The following is a 17167-nucleotide window of genomic DNA, read 5'->3' as shown; positions in this document are numbered from 1 at the left end:
CTATCTGTGCATAGAAAGACTTCCCTTTTTTTCCTGCAACACTTCAGGATTCAATGTAATTCATAGCTATATAAATCTTGGGATTAAAAATAAAAAATGCTGCAAAAATCCAGCAGGTCAGGCAGCTTCTACGGAGAGAAAGAGTTAACATTTCAGTCGATGGCCTTCAGAAAGTCAGCAATCTGAAATATTAATTATTTATCTGTTCACAGATGCTACCTGACCTACTGAGTGTTTCCAACATTTCTTTACAATGCAGATTTCCAGCATCTGCAATTTTGTTTTGTTTTTTGAAGAATTTCAGAATATTCTGAAAAGAATACAGAACTCCTATAATTGCAGGTCTATCTTTTAATGATCTCCTCCACTATTTATTAACTTATGTCCCAGTTAAACCCAAGACAAGTTATCAGTTCCTCTTCTTTTCCAGTGTGGACCTGGCGGCTGTCTGATCGAACTGGCTCAGGAATTGCTTATTATCATGGTTGGAAAACAACTCATTAATAATATACAGGAGTTTATCACCCCGTGAGTATCTGCTAAAAAGGGAAACTGGTAAACACTGACATCACGAATGTAAATATCAATGATCTTTGAATGAAGTCATGGTTCTTTTAAGTGAACGTAATTATTGCCAACTGGTTGCACTACCATGACCCTGCACCATGTAACTGCCATCCTCAAGCGGAGATGCATCATTGTCTTCCTCTTGCTGCGCTCCCAGACATAGTTCCAGTTGATTCTTCCCATTCATATTGTTACCCTTACAGCGATGAAGCACGGAAACAAACCCTTTGGCCCACATGTCCATGCCAACCATCTATCTACAATAATAGCATTTTCTACTCTCCATCTGCCTGCATTTGGCCTATATCCCTCTAAACCTGTTTTATCTATGCACTTGTCTAAATGTTTCTTAAACGTTGGATAGCATGTCTTTGGTAAGTGGGGAGAAACTAGAGCACACAGTCACAAGGAGAACATGCAAGCTCTGCACAGACAACACTTGTTGTGGCTATACTACATATTTGCCTTACTAAATAAACATAGCACAAAAAGTAAGGAAATTTGTGTTTGGTAGATTATTTCTTTGTTGTAACAATGCTTCTTGGCAATAAATCTTATACCGTTGGAAAGCCTGTTTATTTCCCTTTTAAATGGTGCCACATTTGTAAGGAACATGCATTTGTGGGATGAGCAGCGGAGTATGTGGGTTGCGCCCATGAAAAATCTGCCAAATCTCTGCCAATGCCAAACAGCTTATTCTGCCATTGACTCTTGTTCGGTGTTGTTTGGTGGATTGGATGATTGAAGTCTGAAGAAACAAGACATATTGGCAATTTAACAATTTATTCATTTAATAAACAGGAGCCTCAGTAGCGTGTGGAAGAACCATACACAGCCACAACAGCCTGGCACCTCCTCCTCATGCTGGTCACCAGCCTGGTCACACACTGTTGTGGGATGGCATCCCATTCTTCAACCAGCATTTGTCGCAAGTCAGCCAACGTGGTTGTGTTGGTCACTCTGGCACGAACAGCACACCCAAGCTGATCCCACAAGTGTTCAATGGGGTTGAGGTCAGGACTGCTGGCAGGCCATTCCATCCTCTCCACTCCCAAATTCTGGAGGTAGTCTCTGAGAAACCCTGCTCTGTGGGGGCGAGCATTGTCATCTTGGAGGATAGAGTTCAGTCCCAGAGTGTGGAGATATGGGATTGCCACTGGTTGCAGAATCTCATCTCGATATCTCTCGGCATTGAGATTGCCTCCAATGATGACAAGCCTCGTTTTTCCAGTGAGGGAGATGCCGCCCCACACCATCACACTGCCTCCACCAAAAGATGTTACTCTATCGGTGCAGCAATCAGCATAGCGTTCTCCGCGTCTTCTCCACACTTTGACCCTATGATCCAACTGCCGTAGGCAGAATCTGGACTCATCGCTGAACATAACGTTCCTCCACATGTTCAGGTTCCAGTGCACGTGTTGCCGACACCAGCGCAAACGGGCCTGACGGTGAAGGGCAGTCATGGCAGGCCTCCTGGCAGCCCTATGAGACCGGAGATCAGCTGCGTGCAGTCTGTTCCGAATTGTCTGGGCAGAGAGTCGTTGGCCATATCGTCCTGCAAACCTTGACTGCAAATCTGTAGAAGACAGCCTACGGTTCCTAAGTGCTGAGGAAACGGTCTTCTTCGGGTGTCGTCTTCTTGGGACGCCCACTTCGCGGCCTGTCTCTGACATCCCCCGTTATATGGAACTTGGCCTTCACTTTGGAGATGGTACTAGGGCTCACTCCAAATAATGCCGCAACTTGGTTTTGCGGAACACCAGCTTGAAGTTGCCCTATCGCACGGGCCCTATCCAGATCAGTCAAATCAGGCACCTGATTGTCAGCACCTGGGGGTACCAGAAGCTCAAAACAAGAGTCAATAGCAACAGCAGAATAAGCTGTTTGGCATTGGCAGAGAAGATTTGGCATATTTTTCATGGGCGCAACCCATATACTCAGCTCTGCTGCTCATCCCACAAATGCATGTTCCTTACAAATGTGGCACCATTTAAAAGGGAAATAAACAGGCTTTCCAACGGTATAAGATTTATTGCCAAGAAGCATTGTTACAACAAAGAAATAATCTACCAAACACAAATGTCTTTACTTTTTGTGCTATGTTTGGTATTTTTCAACGGGACTCTTTTATATATATATATGTAAAGATAAAAGTCGAGTCATCTCAAGCAATTACAGTTTGAATGCACGATGAACACTGTCAAAAGCACAGCGTGTGAAAATAAAATAAAATACTGGAAATACTCAGCATTTCAGGCATCTTTGGTGGAGGGAGAAACAACTAATATTCAAGGTTGATATCCTTTCACCAGATCATATTTGAGGACAATTCTCTGACATCAGGTAATCGACCTGAAATGTTCATTCCGATTTCATTCTACGATGCAGCTTGACCTGCTGTGTAGTTCCAGCATTCCCTGTGTATTTTTGCTTTACAGTCCATATGAAGCTGGCCTGGATTGCTGACAGTAGCTTCAGGAATTTCAGGTTAGGCTACACGTGTGTGAAATTCCTGAAGATGTTATCAGTTAAACAGCTTCACCTGCAGTACCGTCAGTGCATCAGTCAGACGTGAGATATTCACCTGCACCTCCTCTAACCTCTATTGCATCCAGTGTTCCCAATGAGGCCTCCTTTACATCGGCAAGACCAAGCAAAGACTCGACAACCATTTTGCCGAACAAGCGCTTGGTCCGTCAAAGCCGACTGGATCTCCCAGTTGTTAACTATTTCAATTCCCCTTTCCATTCCCTTACTGACCTTTCTGTCCTGGTACTCCTCCATTTGCATTTCTTCTCTTTATTTCACACATTTTATCTTTTCATCTTTGGCTTTTGTCCAACATCTGCCTATCAACCCCCCCCCCCCCCCCCCCCCGCTCATCTGTATCCACCTATAACTCCACCAGCTTTGTGTACAGAAAGGAACTGCAGATGCTGGTTTAAACCGAAGATAGACACAAAAAGTTGGAATAACTCAGCAGGTCAGACAGCATCTCTGGAGAAAAGAAAAGGTGACATTTTCCAGCTCCCTTCACACCCCTCCCCCACTACAATGAGTCTGAGGAAAGGTCCTGATCCAAAATGTCACCTACCCATGTTCTCCCGAGATGCTGCCTGATCCGTTGAGTTACTCCAGCATTTTGTGTCTTTGATTGAAATAGTTTGCTTTTACTTACTACTTTACTTTATTAATCAGGAAGATTAAATTTTGGTGGGAGAAGCAGAAATGGAAGACTGCGGTCAAGTATGAGGCCAATCCAACACTTCAGCCCTGGGAGGAGGATTACAGGCTGCTGCAATGTGAAGGGCTCTTTCAAGAGTATCTTGAGATGGGTAGGTAGCATTTTGTGTCTCCAATAGGAATCAGTTCATGGGCCTGAGAAAACCTCATAACTTGCGAGGCTTTGAAGATATGGCCCTGCTCATTTCTTAATGTAATCATGATCAGTACGTAAAAAAACATTATTTTTTAAGGTCTTAAGTCTTTTTTTAAAATTATTTTGCTCTCATGCTGTGGCTTGCTTAGATTAGTAATTGCACTCTAGAGTTTACCAGCACCTATGCCACCCTCTCTGTGTTAGTCATGGAACGATTGAGAAGAGCAAACTTTTCCATACAGTGTGGGGAGAAATGAAGAATGATGCCTTTGAACCAGTAGAAACTACAGGCCACTGTAATGTAAATATTATTATATGAGAGCTGATGTAGTATCCAGACTCCAGCTTAACGAGGTCAAGTTGGAATGAGGTCAGTTGTCAAGTTGGTCAAATGGAGCCATCCACAGTGGATGTTATGACAAATCAACTGTTTATGATAAATGATAATGTAAGGGTTTTCTGCGCCGAGCTTTCGCCCGACCTAAGGTCCCCGTGCCTTGCTCTGATCCCTTGACCAGGCCGCGCACACTGGTTCCCCGTGAGTGGTTCGACCCACTCACCCCCTACGGTTCTAGACACTGGACTTAGATGCAGGAGCGTTGATAGTGCAGAAAAATTCAACCAGACCAGATTTGAAGACCAGGGTTTAAACGGAAAAGGCTTTTATTGTGCACTTGGGACTATTGTACATGAATGCTTTTACACAGTTCTATCAGTACATGTTTGTGTGTGTGTGTGTGTCGCATGCGCCTGTATGTTTGTGTGTCTGCTTGTCTGAGCTTGGTTGTGTATGTGAGTGTGCATCTGGGTCTGGGTTTGGTGTGGGTATGTGTCTGTATGTCTGGATTTGGTTTTTGTGCAAGATGGTATACCTGGGTTTGGTTATGTATATGCCCAGGGTGAAACTAATTTGTCCTTCACTCCAGTGTTTTTTCTGGAGTAACAGTGGGTTAGTCTGTTACTTGGAGAATGCAATAGATTTTTAACGGTGTCATTGGAGTGACATTGGGGATCAGCTACTGATTATAACCAAACTTGATTGGTTTTGGTCTGTTACACAGAGTAATGGTACCTCAGATCATCATGCATAGAAAGCAATGATGGTTGTAGCTCTTCATCAATTCAGTTGATTGACATCACTGACAGCTCTATCCCAACCTTTGTTGTTTTCAGGTGCACAGTCTTTTGTTATCATGTGGTGGTCTGATGGACAGTGAGATAGAAATTGCAGATTTCCAATCAGCTTTATATGACAGTCCATTAATCTCCTGTGTCAGAATAATAAAGAGTGCAAGACCGTGATAAGGATCAGTCCATGGCCTAGGGTTTACCCCTTGCATTAAAGATGGCTAATTGCCACCTTTAAGCTGACCTACCCATTCAGGTGGGTGAGAAAGATTTCAGCACAGTCTGAACTAATTTTCTTGGAAATCTGACCAACACTTATCCCTCAATTCAACTGATCAATGATCTTATTTACTGTGCAAGTGAGCTTGAAATGTGGAAAATGGACAGAGGAGCAAACTGTTCTGAAGGCAAACATTTTAGAAGTAGTTTCACTCATTCTGAGGAAGCTAAAAGCACTAAATGAAACCATTTTCTTTAACACGGGGGATGTGTATTGCTAGCGATCTCTTCTGATGGTTGTTGTGTCTTGGTTTATTCCTCCAGTCCTCCAGTTTGGATTCATCACCATCTTCGTGGCTGCCTGCCCGCTGGCCCCTTTGTTTGCCCTTCTCAATAACTGGGTGGAAACCCGCTTGGATGCCAACAAGTTTGTCTGCAGGTATCGGCGGCCAGTTATGAAACATGCAGAGGGGATCGGAATCTGGTTCAACATCCTGGAGACCATCACCACGATAGCAGTAATTAGTAATGTGAGCATGCTGGCATTTGACTTCTACTTTATCTTGCCCTTAATCTGCAAAATGTTAAGGATTCCCTTTCCAGATGTTCCCATTACATTCATTTTCTCATATGTTGTTCCCTTTGCAAGTTCATTGATATCACTGAGCCATGCAGATAGACAAATCCCAGGGTTAATTTGTGTCACTTGTTAGCTAATCTCTGTAGTTGCCCTGTTGTTGCCAGATCACCCAGCACAGAAACCCAGAGGAAGACAGAGAGAAATATTAGGAAAGGTTCCGACTCCTGATCTATGATCAGTGGCTTGAGAGGGGAAATTGGTATGGGTATTGGTTTATTCTTTTCATATATGCCAATGAGCCAAAACATTATGACCACTGACAGGTGAAGTGAATAACATTGGTTATCTTGTTACAATGGCACCTTTCAAGGGGTGGGATATATTAGGCAGCAAGTGAACAGTCAGTTCTTGAAGTTGATGTGTTGGATGCAAGAGAAATGAGCAGGAGTAAAGACCCGAGTGAATTTGACAAGGGTCAAATTGTTATGGCCAGATGACTGGGTCAGAGCATCTCTGAAACGGCAAGGCTTGTGGGGTGCTCAGCAGTGGTGAGTACCTACCGACAGTGGTCCGAGGAGGGACAAACCACAAACCGGCGACAGGGTGCCCAAGGCTCATTGATGCGTGAGGGCAACAAAGGCTATCCCATCTAGTCCGAACCGACAGAAGGTCTACTGTGGCACAAGTCACAGAAAAATTTAATGGTGGTCTGTTGAAAGACTGGAGCGACTAGGCTTATATACGCTGGAATTTAGAAGGATGAGAGGGGATCTTATTGAAACATAGGATTATTAAGGGATTGGACACGTTAGAGGCAGGAAAAGTGTTCCCAATGTTGGGGGAGTCCAGAACAAGGGGCCACAGTTTAAGAATAAGGGGTAGGCCATTTAGAACGGAAATGAGGAAAAGCTTTTTCAGTCAGAGAGTTGTAAATCTGTGGAATTCTCTGCCTCAGAAGGCAGAGGAGGCCAATTCTCTGGATGCTTTCAAGAGAGAGCTGGAGAGAGCTCTTAAGGATAGCGGAGTCAGGGGGTATGGGGAGAAGGCAGGAACGGGGTACTGATTGAGAATGATCAGCCATGATCACATTGAATGGTGGTGCTGGCTCGAAGGGCTGAACGGCCTCCTCCTACACCTATTGTCGGCTCCTCCATCCTTTAAAGTTACCAGTCTCCCTGCTTTCCTTGAAATTGTTCTTGCCTCCCTCATTTCTGTCTGAATTTATCAAACTGAATTTCCACCTGTTCCTCAGTATCAGCCACATAAGGACACAAAGTGGTGGAATAACCAGTGGGTGAAGCAGCAGCTCTGGAGAATATCGATAGGTGACGTTTGGGTCGGAACCCTTTTTCAGATTTATCAGCCATGATCACAAACAGTTAGCTCTGTATGTGTGACTGACCACTGTGATCCATCCCTTCTCCACTTTCCTGCAGCTTTTTGATCACATTATTCTCCAACACATCTCCCTTTCATGGTTCAGTTGGATATGTTCATTTCTCCTCACTCCCATTCTCTATCCATCTAGTGGTAACCAAAGAAACACTTGTACTGGTTTCTCTTCCCGTTCTCAGTGGTTACTCTGGATGCTGCCTAAGGATTTATCTATGGTTCTTTCTTGTGGTTGTCCGTCAGCAACATCATCAGGTTACTTGTAATTTCCACAAGTTGACAGACAATAGTTAGTTCCATCTTTTGTTTCAAGTTTCCTGCAGCTGTAGTTTTTTTTTCATTTTTTGTTTGTTGTGCTTCATTCCGCCCTTGTCAGACGTTTAGGTCCCAAATGCCGGGATTGTGTGTCTAAAGCATTCTGCTCCTCGACAGGTCTCTCTTCCTGATAATATATCTCTATAACCAAGGATTTCAACACTTGTCCCAATGTCTCTTCATGTTACATGGTGTGTTAACTTGTGCTGTGCACAGATATTTGTACTTATATCAATATAAGTTATTGTTCATTTAACATAACCTTACTGGATCCCTTGAAATGTGTGACATATTCTCCCAACAGGCCTTTTTGATAGCATTCACGTCAGATTTTCTGCCTCGTCTCTACTACAGTTACACTTACCAAAGTGACCTAACTGGCTACATTAACTTCACCTTGGCGTACTCTCCCCCCAGTTTCCTGCTCCAGAACCAGACCATGTGCAGGTAAGGCACAATCAGGGAGAAAAATAGAATGGGGGAATAGTCAATGAGTCTTCAATGGTTCTCCAGGCAAGACTGATGGTGCTCTTAGTCCACTCAGACCTGTGGTTCCCAATAACTCGCTCAATTATATCAAATCCAAGATCAAAACTCCAGGCCTCTTTCAATCCTGATACTTTATTTTGCAGAGTTGAGAAGTAGACAGGGAAATATGTGACCTGAAGAGAGGATGTGAATGGGTGAACTGGAAATTCCTCCAGGGATTAGGACTGGCATTGCAAGATTAACTCTGTCTTCGATTCATTTTGTTGTTCTTGGATGGTGATAGGTGATTAAATGGATAAGTAAAGTCAAGGTACAGAGATTAAAAAGGGCAGTGGAGATTTATTAGATGGATCAGAGAGGGTGAACAGGGGCTATTAAAAGTGACCTTGTACCCTTGATATAGTGGACAATAATTAAATAGGCAAAGAAATTGAATAGATCTATCTAGTCCATTAAAGGTGCCCCGGGATGCGGGAGGGGAATAAATGCCTTGGGTATGATTATTTGACAGAGTGTTAGTATGAGGTCTGTGTGAGGTAATCTGGTAAAGACTGTTCATCTCTTCCTTTCTGGCATAGATGGCTGAAGGTGCACTAATGCCAGCAATCTCCCTGCGCCTTACCCAATAAATCAAAGATCTCAATCCAATCTCAGTTTTCAGAGCCAATTCACAGAGATATTAATAGGTTATGAAAGTAAAAGATCATGGCAAGTTGATTTCAACACAAGCAGATTTAAGGCTCATTTGTACACAAAGTCCTTTTTCTGAGGTTAAAAAATGGTTTGAATAGAGAACTTCCCCTGGTTTCCAATAGTGAAATGCTAGTAAGGATTCAACGAGACTTGTAATGCAGATCATTAAATTATCATGGAAGGCATGGAAAATAATCAGCAAACTTACTGGAATTTTGACCATTTATGTCTGGAGGATGAGAGTTTGAGGGTACTAAAGTTATGCTACAGCTATACATTCCTGGTTAGATGCATCTGGTGTACCTCGACTAGTTCCGGACAACGCACTTTGAAAAGATATATTGGCCTTGAGGGAGAGTAGGTTTGAATGAACTGAGATTTGATGCATGGTGAAAGACTATGGAAACCAAAGTCATCTTTTCTTGGTATTTAGAAAATTAAGTGAAAATATGTTTAAACACTTCAAGAAATTAAAGCGAACCAAGAGGGTTAAAGGTCAACTCACCCTGGGTTCTCCCCCTCACCTCTGCACGAGGAGACAGCCATTAACCTATCAACCAACATGTCTTTGTATGTGGGAGGAGATTGGAACACCCAGAGTAAAGGAGAATGTCTAAACTCCACATAAACAGCACAGGTCAGAATTGTGAGGTCTACTAGCCAGGCCATTGAAAAGCAAAAGAGTAGGCAGGATATTGTTCCGTATAAAACTGCAAGTAAACAAAGGAAGCTGCAAAGATATGTTTTTACTGTGACTGTTGGGAAATTACATGAAAAGATATGACAGTGGAAGGCAAGCATTTAAAAACACAATAATTTAATTGCACAGAAGCATAATATACCTTTAGTACAAAAAAATCAATAGGAAAAGTGATCTCTCTAAAAGGGAAAATCAAGGATCGCCCCAAATCCAAGGGAAAGTTGCTGGAAATAACTATTGCCTGAAGGATTGTAGCATTTTAGAACTTAGCAAGGAGGAGTGAGAAATTGGCAAAGGGAAGATAGAATCTAAAGAGAATCATAAACTCAGATTGGATGAACTTCTATAATCATGTAAAAAGAAAAAGCAGAAAGATTAAAAGAGGTCTCTATAAAGGCAGTGAAAATTATTATGGGGAGACAGAAGTTATCGGGAATAAGGAACTAATAAATGAACTAAACAAATATGTTGTGTCTGTCTTCAAGGAAAAAGACACAAAAAAACCTGTCAGAAGTATTAGAGAAGCAATTACATAGAGAGAATCAGAAACTAAATAAAATTAGTTTAAGAAAACTACCAGGTAAGTCAGAGACTGAAAGCTAACAAATCCCATGGTCCCAGTGATCTATATCTCAGAATTTTGAAAAAGGTAGCTATAGAAATAGCAAAGTTATCACTTTCTAAACTTCTTTTGATTTTGAAATAATTCCTGCAAATTAGAAGATAGCAAATGCAACCCCACTATTTAGGAAAGGAGGGAGACAGAAAAAGAGAACTCTTCACCTGTCACCTTCCCTCAATGGGGGAGTATGTAATTAAAGTTTTGAGAGTACAACTCTCGAAAAGAATAACTGGATTGTGTAGGTATCTGAAAATCAAGGTTTTTCTCATCCACTGGTCAACTCAACTGCAAAGAGAGGACAATCAGATTTGCCCAATCTCACTGAAGTTTTGAGGACATGACTATTTTGAGGATGAACAGGAGAGTTGACTAGTGAATGAGAAATATCTATATTTTCAGAAAGCTTTGATAAGGTCCCACATAGGAGCTTGTTCAACAAGGTTAAAGCATGTGGAATTAATGGTAATACACTTAATTTATTCATTTTTTTAGATCTGGGCACTAGCGCAGTGTTAATATTGATTGTCCACTCCTAATTGTCCTTGAAGGTAGTATTGAACCACTTTCTTAGCTTCTATAGTCATAGCTTCATACTGCATGGGAAGAGGCCATTTCCCCCCATAACATCCTTGCTGACCAGTGGGCACCCTTCTGTATTAATTCAATTTCTCAGCATTAGGTCCAAGGCGTTCTAAGAGGAAGCAATTCAAGTGCTCATCCAAACACTTCTTGAATTTTGTCAGTGACCCAACTTCAGCCATTCATTCAGGCAGTGTAATCCAAGTCCTCGCCACTCTCTGGGTGAAGTAGTGAGTCGTGGTATTTCTGGACTGAATTCCTGGTTAAAGGAATAAATGTAGAATTTCTGGAGTTTTTATTTCTATTTTTAATGACTTCAGCATCCAACAGAATAACTCCAGGTGGGATTTTATCATGAGATTGGATCCAAGGGCCCTACACAATTCACACTATTGTCCTGGAATATATGAATTACAGGAATGATGTAGTTGATATATTCCATATATTATCTCCAATTAACTGTATATGTTAATTGATTTGTAGGTACAAGCAGTTCAGAGATGACAGCGGCCAGTTGACCTTAACCTATTGGAACCTGATGGCGATACGCCTGGGCTTTGTCATTGTGTTTGAGGTGAGTTGGGACCATTATCAGCCTAAAATTACAAGTACAGAGCTTGAGTCTGAAGCTGTCCATGCAAGAAGTCCTGGGTGAAGACTTGCTTTCAAGAAATGACTATTTGCTTTCAATCTGTTTACGTTCAAACGTCATCACAACTGACCCGGGTCATTTTCCTGAGTTCAGGACAGAACACAGAGCGTAGAACAGCACAGAACCAGGCCCTGCATGTCCATGCCATTCGTGATGCAGACTTGAACCAATATTTCCGATGTACATGTGATCCAAATCCCTCCATTCCCTACATATTTATGCATCAATCTAAAACCATTGTAAATGCCAATCTTACCTCCTCTGGCAGTGTGTTCCAAGGACCCACCCACTCTGTTGGAAAAAAAATGGTCCCACATATCTCCTTTAAACCTTCTCTCTGTTACAGTTATGCCCGATAGTATTTGACATTTCCATCCTGGAAAAAGACTGTCTATCCTATCTATGCCTCTCAAAATTTTATACGTGTCCATCAGGTCTTCGCAACCTCTGGCATCCCAGAGAAAACAATCCAAATCGGTTCAATCCCTGTAGCCAATAACCCCTAATCCTGGCAACATTCTAGTAAACTTTTTCCACACCTTTTCCATAGCCTCTGCAAACAATGTTCAAAATGAGTTCAAATCAAAGTCGTATAAAGCTGCAACATTAATTCATGATTGCCCTAATATTCAATGTCCCAACTGATGAAAGCAAGCATGCTTTACACCTTCTTTACCACTATCTACTTGTGTTGCTATTTTTAAGGAGCTGCAATTCCAGATAAAGTTCCTGTATCTCTCCCTTCCATGAGACCAGGGAGATGATCTAGGTCTCTTGAGTGCAGGATTATTACAGTGTGAAGTAATTGGTGAGTAACATCGCCCCCTGCTGATGCCACATAGTTATCATGAGAACCCAACCAAGAAGTAGATTAAAACAAATCAGCTACCCTCTGCATGTAGAGTATGGAGATATATCTTTATTGGTCTCTCATCGGGATAAAAAGGCCATTCAACCCCCAAGCCTGCTGTAAATCAGATCCATTAACACAACTGCCCTTGCCAGACCCAAAAAACTAAATCTGTCGATCTCACTCGAACATTTCAGCTGACCCCTAGAATTCACAGCTAGCATTGGCAGGGCTACTGCACTGAGACTGCAACAAACTAACAGATAGAAACATCGAAAATAGATGCAGGAGTAGGCCATTCTGGCCTTCGAGCCAGCACCATCATTCAATACGATCATGGTTGATCATCCAAAATCAGTATCCCGTTCCTGCTTTCTCCCCATATCCTTTGATTCCGTTAGCCCCAAAAGCTAAATCTAACTCTCTCTTGAAAATCAAAGATCAAAGAAGGAAATTTACCCCAATTCTGTTTCCAGACCCCTTTCCCCTTATTTTCCAAACCATTGTCAGCTGTCAATGAACAACACAATCCTCCCAGTAATATTCCCAACACAATTGTTCCATTGAAGAATATTCTCATCCAGTCATCCCTATGAATGGCATTCGCAACCCAGCATCACAGCAGCGAGCAAGTCTCACGGCTCAATGTTTCCAGTAAAATTCCTGGACAAACCATCCTGGTGAATGACCTTCCCATCCTGATCTTCCCTGTTATGTTTCTGACCAAATCATCCCTGTAAGTGATCGGAGTTCTCTAGTGTCCTCCCAATCCCATTGATATGCTGGTAGGTTAATTGGCCACCATAGATTGCCCTTCATGTAGGGAAGTGGCAAGAACACTCAGAAGAGTTGACAGACATGTGAGAAAGAGTGACTAGCAGAGGGTCAGGTAATTAAGGTGGGAATGTAACTGATTGGATTGCTCTAGAAGTGCTGGCGTGAACCGAATGGGTTGAATAGCCTCCATCTGTCTCAGTAAACAAGACCCAATCTTCCCAGCAATCAATGTTTGTGATGTGATCATTCCAAAGAGGGGGTTCTCCTAACCTGTTTATTGCAGTATCCACTCTCAGTGAACTGCACTCCAATCAAATCATCCCACTAAAAACCTCAAGCTGATCAATCCCAATCAACAAGACTGATATTCCCGACAGAATTATCCCATTGACCAACATACCTGTTCCAATCATGCTCGTAACATTGCCTACCTGGTCGCCCTAATGAGTGGTATTCTCAACCCAATCTTAATTGGAGTGACCATAGGGCAGGAAGCAAAGAAAGAAGTTCCCTGAGCTGAAACTGGGAGAGGGCTGCTCAAATTGAGTATTTGTGTAGAAGTTATCAGTACTGAGAAGTCATGTTGGTTTACCCAGAATGGGATGGTTATGTGATAAGGTTGGACAGACCAGGCTTGTATTTGGCTGGGGTTTAGGAGAATGAGAAGGGATTACAACATATAACATCCTGAAGGGGCTTGACAAGGTGGAGGGAGATGAAGTTTCCTCTTTCAGGAGAATCTAGATTTAGGAGTCACTGTAAAGGGTTGCCCATTTAAGACAGAAGAAAGCAAATTTCTGTCAGAGTTGAGATTCTTTGAAACTTTCTTCGTTAAGGGCAGTGACCTTTGAATATTTGTCAGGCAGGTGAATAGACGTGATAAGCAAGGGTGGAAAGATTACCAAATACATGGGAACAAAATGTAGATGCCTGCCCTGATCTAGACTTTGGGTGAATGACCTATTGCTTCAGATTTGGATGTTTATATTAAGCAATACACGTAAAAGGTAGATGTAAAATAAATGTAATAACCTAAACTGCAGGAGAGGGAAATGGAACTCATCACAAGATGAAAAGCAACCTAGAAAATGTTTTTAACAAAGACATTAATTAGAATTTGAACATCAGTGCAGTTATCCTTCAAAGCAGAGCATGTTCATCTTTTCAGACGAGAATTAGTTGCTTGAAAGTGAGGAATGTTAAATGATGAAGAGTACTGAGTAGATGATGTGGCCAGTTGGGGAATGGCAGTGCAGATATTTTGGGGCTGTATGTGAAAGGTGATTAATGTTGGAAGAATGGACCAGTATGCAGGAGAGCAGTGCACGGACTCTGCCACTACTCTTGTAAGTTGCAAAGGTGAGGGTTTGTCCTTGGAGCATGGGTTTGGCCTGCAGTATTTGACAGCGGAGTGCGCCACTCTGCTGTCAGTATCACTTAGAGGCACAGAGGGGACGATGAACGATTCCACAACCCCGAGATCTTTTGGTTACTGAACAAACGTACTGCTCATTATTTTGACTTCCCCATCCATCTCCCCTACAGCACGTGGTGTTCTTCATTGCACGAATGATCGACTTCCTGGTCCCAGATGTGCCTGAGTCAGTAGATCTAAAGGTGAAGAGAGAACAGTACATTGCAAAGCAGGCACTGTCTGAGAACAAGGTAATACTACCAAGAAACTAGTGTCTCTTACAGGAGTGAAAGTGGTCGAGCAGCATGTGTGGAGATAAAGGGACGGTTAACATTTCATTTGAGACCCTACATCAACACTGACAGTTTTGAGGATAGTATAAAGAGGCGAGAGGGTGGGGTGAGAGAGACCGGTAGGTGATAGGTGGAACCAGGTGAAGTGGTGATGAAGAGCAGGTGGAGAAGGGGAGGAGTCAGGGGAGAGACAAAGGCTGGTGGGTGAAAGGTAAAAACAGATGAGGGAAGGATGGTGGGCAAATGGAACCAGATGGGAAGGGTGATGTCAAAGTAATGAGGAGGTGGGGAGGGGTGGATATGGTGAATGAAGGGAAAGAATCAAGATGGACTGGTGAAAGTGGGAAAGAAACACAGGGAAAGTGGATTACCTGACAATGGAACGATCATACCAATGGATAGTAGAGTATCCGGGTGGAACATGGAGAGCTGCTTTTTTGGTTTGTGTTTGGCCTCACCCAAGCAGTGGAGGAGGCCAAGGACAGACAGAACAGTGGAAATGGTGAGGGGTGTTGAAGTAACGTCGCTGGAAGCTCAAGATGTGGTGCTCTGCAAAATGGGCACCTTGTCTCTGCTAGGTCTCGAAGAAAGTCGGTATCTGTAACTGACTTAGTAGTTTGTTTTCAGAGTAAAGTGTATAACATTGATTCAGATAATTTAGAGTCAATATACTATTTGTGCCAAAGCCCCGAGACTGTGCGTATCATGGACAAGAAGCCGGTTTACATGATCTGACTGCTTTATGCACCATGTCTTTTCAGACTCTCCTGAAACAAGTCGAAAATCTGGTTACATTTTGGAAGACAAAACCACAAGAAAAAAAGACTGTCAAGGATCCCATCCCAGAGGATAAATTAGATTAATCCCCACCTCTCTTCCTCATCCATTTCAAAAGCACAACACTGTAAATTTTACAGTTAAAAAAATCAAAACCAAAAAGCCGAGCAGTGGTTGCGGAGGGAGGAAGAGAAGTTAAAGATTTCAAGTTCATCTTCATCAGAACTGGAAACCAAGTGTGGAAGAGGAAGCATGTGGGAGGGTGGAATATTGAAGGGGTTAAGAGATTAAAGTTGGTATGGGTGGGACAATAATGATGCTTCTTAATGGAGATTGTGTGTTTGGGGCCCTGGACATAGTAAGGGAGGAGATAAAAATGCTTGCATTGCATTTTCTATTGGAGGTGTCACTCAGTTAATGAGGAATGAACCAGTGCCCAGTGGGAATTGCTTCTTTGGAATGCTGGGGGAGAAGGGAAGTTACATGGGAGGAGGCAAGGACGGAGGGAACTCTTCTGGTTTTATGCTGGGTAGGTGTTAACGTTAATTAGACATGGGTGAGGGGGGGGGGGGGGGGATTAAATATTGATTGAGGGAAAAGGAAAACATTCAGGTCGGGCAAATCAAGGGATGGTGATGGAGAAGTGAGAATATAATTATCACCTGACATTTTCAATGCCTCCAGTTTTCATACTGCCAAACACATCTTCTCTTTCAATTTTTTTTAGGAACTATGACTTCTGTCACCTCCTGGTCTTCTCTTCAGTCACCAGCAACATCTCTCTCCTTCCCAAACATCTGCTTTCCCATGCATGAACAAGAGATGCAACACTTTCCCTTTTACCTTCTTTTCCACCATCCAGAGCAACTGGACACTTCAGGATTTATTTACACTAGTTTCTGTTTGCTGTACTTTCACCAATCATCATATTATTTGTGGCACAGCTGGTAGTGTTGCTGCCTCATAATGGCTGAGACCCAGGTTCAATGCTGGGCTCTGGAGCCGTCTATGTGGAATCTGTATGTTTTCCTTGTGACCATGTAGGTTTCAATCAGCTGTGCCAGTTTCCACCCACCTCCCAAAAACATGTTGGTTAATAGGTTAAATGTCCACTGTAAATTGTTGCGAGCGTGTGGCTGAGTGGTGGAATCTGGAGGGAGTCGATGGGAATGGGGGGAGAATTTTAAAAATGGGAAGTTAGTGGAGTAAATGGGTGCTTGATGGTCAGCCTGGACTCAACCACCGAGTCCTGTTTCTGTGCTGTATCTCTACACAACTCTTATGGCAATCTCCCTGGGAAGACCAGAGATTGGGTGACAGGTTCATAGAGTAGCTCTATTCAACTAGTTGTCCTTCCCACCTTCAAGCCCTGCCATTATCTTCAATGTTCTCCCTGAATCTCAAAGAACTCAACACTAGGTGCAACAATTTCAGCTAATGATTCTGCTGCTCTCGTGTAATCAACTCTGTCTTGTGACTGCTGTCTTTTTTGTTCAGTATAGAGATACAGCGAGGAAACCAGCCCTTCGGCCCATTCACCAGTTCTATCCTACACACTGGGGACAAGAAGCTGAACACAACTCAATGGGTCAGGTGTGTCCGATTCTCCACAGATGGCACCCTAGAGTTCCTCCAGCTCTTTGTTTTGCTCAATGTAGAAGGTGCCCTTTTTGTCTTCCCGATCTGCTGTTTTCTCACCTTGATTTGACACACAGCAGTTGTGTGCATAGGGGAGGGA

At 42.8% G+C, this 17167-nt stretch overlaps 1 protein-coding gene across 1 annotated transcript in view; it reads left to right on the top strand.

The window, feature by feature from the left end:
* LOC144599189 (anoctamin-7-like) overlaps positions 1-15931 on the top strand; it is an 85914-nt gene extending 69983 nt beyond the window's left edge. The window contains exons 20-26 of the mRNA XM_078409934.1: positions 431-528; positions 3769-3905; positions 5621-5826; positions 7888-8030; positions 11150-11240; positions 14491-14610; positions 15414-15931. Of these exons, the coding sequence (XP_078266060.1) occupies positions 431-528; positions 3769-3905; positions 5621-5826; positions 7888-8030; positions 11150-11240; positions 14491-14610; positions 15414-15515 (897 nt within the window). The 3' untranslated portion in view covers positions 15516-15931. The remainder of the gene's footprint in view (positions 1-430; positions 529-3768; positions 3906-5620; positions 5827-7887; positions 8031-11149; positions 11241-14490; positions 14611-15413) is intronic.
* Positions 15932-17167: the final 1236 nt, after the last annotated feature.

Source organism: Rhinoraja longicauda, chromosome 13 (assembly GCF_053455715.1).
Source record: "Rhinoraja longicauda isolate Sanriku21f chromosome 13, sRhiLon1.1, whole genome shotgun sequence".
Classification (NCBI taxonomy): domain Eukaryota; kingdom Metazoa; phylum Chordata; class Chondrichthyes; order Rajiformes; family Arhynchobatidae; genus Rhinoraja; species Rhinoraja longicauda.
This window is presented reverse-complemented; position numbering and strand designations above follow the sequence as displayed.